General features: G+C 37.7%; 1 protein-coding gene across 1 annotated transcript; it reads right to left on the bottom strand.

The window, feature by feature from the left end:
- Positions 1-3,047: 3,047 nt before the first annotated feature.
- Positions 3,048-5,899, bottom strand: LOC118706082 (protein LSM14 homolog A-like). The gene is given in 4 exon segments (XM_036415252.2): positions 3,048-4,598; positions 4,601-5,053; positions 5,056-5,241; positions 5,244-5,899. Coding segments are annotated over 4 exon segments (1,386 nt in total). The 5' UTR covers positions 5,797-5,899; the 3' UTR covers positions 3,048-4,404.
- Between the last annotated feature and the right edge of the window lie 402 nt (positions 5,900-6,301).

Below are 6,301 nucleotides of genomic sequence, written 5' to 3'. Positions count from 1 at the left end.
TGGTTCATAGGTTGGCATTAAAACCCTAGGCCACATTGCTGAAACCGGTTTGGCTCAGTGGATAGAGCGTCAGCCTGCAGACTGAAAGGTCCCAGGTTTAAGTCAAGGGCATGTATAATACGTTGGTTGTGGGCACATCCCCAGTGGGGGTGTGTGCAGGAGGCAGCTGATCGATGATTCTCATCGATGTTTCTAACTCTGTTGCTCTCTCTTCCTCTCTATAAAAAATAAATTTTATATATATATATACACACTAACCCTAGGCCACACTGGCCAGGCTGAAAATATTTTTAATTGGTGTGGAAAATGTAGAATTAGAAGAAAAGACATTTTATACACTACATAGTTTTAAATAGTATTATTTCTTTATGTGGATTCCAGGAAAACATGAATTTGCTATTATATTTGCATATATAATATTTTATAGAAATTTTAATTTTATGAACTGGAAGGTTTCTTACCTATTTCAAAACAAGAAAGAAAGGAATTAATAACACATAAAAAAGTATATGTAATGGATCTAAACCTAGCATTTCTAGCATTATGTAGATAGGTTAGAAAACTAAACATTACTTTCATATTTACTTTTTGCTGCTATGAAATTTAATGTGGCTTTATGTATGTGAGTGGGGAGTGGGGTAGGTAGAAATATCCTATATAGTAAAAGCCTAATATGTTAAGTGTCCAATCATCAGGTCATCTGTTCAACCATTCAAAGTGTAATATGCTAATGATATGTTAAGGTTGCTCAACTGCTTGCTATGATGTTCACTGACCACCACGGGGCAGTCAACCTGTTGACCTGCTGCTATGATGTGCACTGACCACGAGGGGGCAGAAACACTCTAAGTGGTAGGTTAGCTTGCTGCTGGGAACTAGCCAATCAGGACTGAGTGAAATGGGCCAGACATGCCCTGGAGACATAAAGAGGAACTGGAGCCCACACAGAAGCCCAGATCCCAGTGAAAACCAACACCAACTTGCCATCTTGGGAATGAGCCATCTCAGAAGAGATCCACTAGCCCCATGGTCGGCAAACTCATCAGTCAACAGAGCCAAATATCAATAGTACAACAATTGAAATTTCTTTGGAGAGACAAATTTTTTAACTTAAACTTCTTCTAACACCACTTCTTCAAAATAGACTCTCCCAGGCCGTGGTATTTTGTGGAAGAGCCACACTCCAGGGGCCAAAGAGCCACATGTGGCTCGAGAGCTGCAGTTTGCCCACCACATTGCTAGCCCCTATTTTAGCAGTGCCAGCTGACACCATGTAGTGCAGATAATAGTCCCTGCCAAGCTCTGCCCAAATTAAGTATTTGTGACCAGAATAAATTACTGAGGTTGATTCAGACACTAAGCTTTGGGGTGGTTTGTTATAAAGCAGTAAATTACTGTTAATTAAGGTATAATTTTCTCCAAGGATAGTTTCCAATTCCATGTATTTAAGGTAAAAGAACAAAATGATTTAATAGGTAAAAGTTTGATTTGTTTATACTCATAACTACTCATCTAAGATATGACTGCTTTTTGCCAAACTACTGTAAAATAAAATTCACTCTATCTAACACTGAATAATTATCTCATGAACTTATTAAAGGCTTTTCTCTTGAGAGAGAATGCATTTTAAAGACAGCATTCTCATAAGACAAATATTCTAAAACCTTTGGTTTGCCAGGAAAATTTAAGGCATAAAAACGTTGGTTATAGTCATGAAGCGCTTTTCTTATTAATTATTAGATAATGCCAATGTCCCCTGTGGAACACTTGCCAAAACAAGCTGATTAAGAGACTTGGTATTATTTTTAAATTACTTAATTGCCATTTAATGAAATAGGGAGCTCTGACTTCCATGCTACCTAATAAAATGGTTACTCTGCAAGGAATGAATTGCTGGTTGCATTGACCTTGCAGAGCTAGCTGGGTTTAAAAAAGCCACATAATACATTTCTACAATGATGGTATAGGGACTGAAAGCCATATTACTGGAAATGCGCATGTTAGCATTTATATCCTTTTTATAATTGCTGAATTAATGTCCAACATGCATTAAGAAGTGGTCTGGGTATTCCACTGAGTGCCCTGATTGCAGTTAAACCACATATATGAACACCTCTTAATCGCTGAAGTAATTTCCAAGGAACTAAAACCACAGTTCATTTGCTTTTCCACCCTGCCCTTGAGAACCTGCAATTTTGCTTCATTATAACCATTCAACCTTTAGCCCTCATACACTCCAAAGCGATCTACAGTGTTTTATATATAATAAAACAGCACCCATATGCAGCCATGCACAAATCTGTTGTTTCTGTTAGCACTGCTGCTTCCAAATTTGGAATTAGCTAAGGTCAATGCCAAGAAGTTAGCTATATCAACATATGTTTATTATATGTATATACTTTAAATATATATATCTCCTCCCACTTAATGAATATACCTTTCCCAGCAGGTCTGTGAAAGCAAGTGCATATTTGACAAGGAAGACCAGGTTTCTTTTTGATTTTTTTTTAATTGAAGAGTTTTATTCTGTCTTAGAATAAAAACCTTGCTTTAATATTGTAAGGTGCACTGCAGGTATACCATGCTGCCAGTTACTAGGGCACCAAAGGCCCTAGTCAGTGACCCAGAGGGCTTGGAAATTGCATGAATTCATATTTTTAGAGCATGTAAAACTGGTATTTACAGTTTTTCTTCTTGAAATAGGCCCAGTACATCTTAAACAGTCTATAAGTATTGCCATACCACTTGCTTTAATGTTCAGAATGCCTCAGAAATGTGTTCAATATCATGATTTATGGGTCCTCCAAAATATTTTGTTGTTAACATGCAAACAGTATTAAACAATATTATCTAAATTATGACTGTCAAGTACTGAAACTTAATAATGAAACCAAATTACAAAACATCTTGTAGAGCTATACAAAAGATATAAAATTAAAAATATCAACCATCTTTAAATATTCTAATTCTACTGTGCAGTTTTCCACATCTTTATTACTACTGAGTAGTTAAGGAGAAAGTTAACAAAATCAAGAGAGATAAGAATATTTAAATCTTTGGATCCCTTTATTCCATGGCCTTCATAAAAACACAAAGGTGGCCAGATTTCCCCCCCTCCCCCCGGTATAGCTTAAAGTATCAAAAAGAATTACTAGTAACTTATAGTTAGCAATGAACTCTATATTGAGTCATTTGTGAATCACAGGCCAAAGGACCAGTGTTATGATATCTGATAAGTTGTCAAAATAATTTCTAACACTCTGAATTCTCTTGAAATGTAATGAAATGAGTCAACTTATCACGACAAAATTCCAGGCATCATCAGGAAGAACAGGTTAATTGATGCCTAGTTTTACTGTCTTAAAAAAGGGGAGGACTTACTTATTTGAAAATACAGCTAAGTACATTATTATCTATGATTATTTACATTCATATACTGAAAATATTTATTATTTGGACAAATCCTGTGATATGCCATTTAATATAAAATGAAATTCTTACAATGAGCATAATTTAACAAAAGAATGTATCAAATCTTCATTTGTGTTCTAAACATTAAAAAAAAATCAAAATAAAAAATCTTAAGGCTGGAAAGCTATGGAAAAAAAAAAAAAAAGAAGAAGAAAAAAAAGACCCACCCATAGCTCTGATCTTCAGCACAACTTCTGCAAGGACACAGTATGTTTACTGACTTTAAAATGTTTATTCTTTAAAAAATTAGTTGCTTTTTATACAGCTATACAAAGTTCTTAATGTTTCTTTGGCAATGCTATATAATGGAATTTTATAACTATATAAAAAAGTTATCTTTGCCTAAGAAACAGTATTTACTGTGTGTACATAGTTGACTGACAAAATTCTCTACCATCCAGCATCCCAATTAACTGATGAAATAAACTACCTCAAAAGGGATATTACAGGATTGCCAAAAAGAAAGGGAAAAAGATACAGACACACACACACACACACACACACACACACACCCTTCTGTGGCTTGAAACACAGTATCACGGCCCTATCTGCAGGTAACTTACAATAATTGCCAAATACAATTTAGTGATAAAAAAAAATCATTTCAGTGATGAAAAAATACTTGTAAGTCCCATTGAAGTACTGCTTTAGAAGAAATTACTTAACCTTCTGCTATTTCAAATATATTTAATGCTCATTTTTAAAGATGAGCTGCCCCTTACCCCCCCCCCCAATATAACTACATCATATCTTTGAAATTAAGCAGAAAAACAAACAAACCAACAACAACAACAACAACAACAACAACAAAAACCCAGTGCTGGTGACAAATAGACAGCAAATCCACTTCTTCATTCTTGGTAAAGACTGAAACCAATTCTCAGGACCATGAAGAGCTAGAAGTTCACCTATTTCCAAAGACTTGTTTGTAGACTATGCAGCAACTTTGTTGTCTTTCCTATATACAATATCTGCAAATTCCCTGCCCCCACGACCTCCTCTGAATCCCCCACGAAATCCTTGAGGGGTGGTGAAGGTGCCACCTCTACCACCACCACGTCCTCGGCCACCATGGAAACCAAGAACTCCTCTGCCTCTGTACCCGCCACGGCCACGGTTTGGACGAATGGGATTCCAAATGTTTCAGCATTTAATCTTCTTTCTTCAGCCCAGGTTGGTCTCCGTTCTCTATTATCATCACAAGAAATATTATCAAAGAAGGATTTAGTTTTGTCATAATAGCAATTGGGTCCAAGTGGATCTTCTTCATCTGCATTTCCTTCACTGTTTTGAGTATCAGCTCCTGAGTCTCCTTTATCTTCACCATTTACAGGCTTCTCCTGTTTCTCAAGTTTATCTTCCACTTTCAATTTAAGTTTATTGTGAAACTCTCTGTCGATTTCCTCCTTGTTAAATTGGGCATTTGCACTTTCGAAGTCAAAGTCTTTCTCAAATTTCATAGGACCATCTCGCCGAATACCAAATCTTCCCCTGCCACCTCGATGACACCCACGCCCTCTCCTTGGAGCTGAAGGAGCACCTGGAACCATTTGTCTCTTGCTATCATTTCTGAGCGGCTCATTTCTGGTCTTGAAATGCTGTGTCTTTCAGCTCGCCTGTGCTCCTGATTGCCCATTGCCTTTTGGCTGGTAGATGGTAAAGGCCTGGTTGATACAGGGCTCCTTCTCCCAACAGGTGCCGGAGCAGGTAAGTGGGCCAAGGCGGTCTGTACTGCTTGTTCCATGGTAGGGCTTTTTCTCAAAGGATCTGAGGGCTTGAACGACCTTGAGATAACTGTGTTTTCACAGATCTTGTATCCTGTGTAAAGGCAGAACCAACTGCACTACTTTGGGACAGGGTACCGCTGTTTGATGTTTCTGTTCCAAAGGATGTCAAGGAGCTTCCAGCAACACCAACAGCACCAAATTGCTGCCTGACTAATGAACTTGGACTGAACTGACTGTATGTCGACATCCTGCCAAAAGGTCCATAGGAACCCACTGACTGGAATGAAGAAGTAGATGAACCTAGAGAAGACTGAACGATAGCTGGGTCCTGAGGCAAAGAACATCGTCGTTTTGGCGGCTCACAAACAGTGAGGTCTTTAATATCACTTCCACGGAATATAATGTATTCAAAGACTTCATCTCGAGGTGGTATTGGACGATCTGTTGGTCTGTCTTCGGTACCAAAGGACCGAACTTTGGTGAGAGCTACGGTGGAGTTCTCGGTGTCGATGGTGCAGAAGAGGATGCCCTCGTAGCGGATCTCCGCCTTGGAGATAAGGCTGATCTTGCTGCTGATGTAAGGGGTGCCCCCACTCATGGCGCCGCTGCCGCTCTGGGCCGCTGGCAGAAAGGCAAATCCCACGCCGCGGTCGCTGCTCCGCACTACCGCTCGCTCCGCCGGTGCCTACAGCAGCTGCCTCAGACCCCTGATTTTTTTTTTTTTTTACTGCATCATTTAAGTAAACCCACTGTCATGATAAGGAAATGGAATTTGAAGTGCCCTCACTGTACCTCAGATTTCTAAGCACTGCTACTATGTGTGTATATTCATATATGTATAAATACAGTATATATAAATATATATATATATATATATATATACAAGCACATGCTGACAGTAATGTAAATATATGCATACTGTTATTCTATGTATATATTTTATTTTTCCACGTGACACACACACACAAATATATATATATATATATATATATATATATATATATATATATATATATTATGTACACACATTTTTATGTATCACCTAATTATAACCTGATTTTTTTTTTATCATTCCTTCATGTCCATTTTATATTTACTGACTT

This window comes from Pipistrellus kuhlii, unplaced genomic scaffold (assembly GCF_014108245.1).
Source record: "Pipistrellus kuhlii isolate mPipKuh1 unplaced genomic scaffold, mPipKuh1.p scaffold_m20_p_1, whole genome shotgun sequence".
Lineage (NCBI taxonomy): Eukaryota > Metazoa > Chordata > Mammalia > Chiroptera > Vespertilionidae > Pipistrellus > Pipistrellus kuhlii.
Note: the sequence above shows the minus strand (reverse complement) of the source record. Positions and strands in the feature narration are given on the sequence as shown.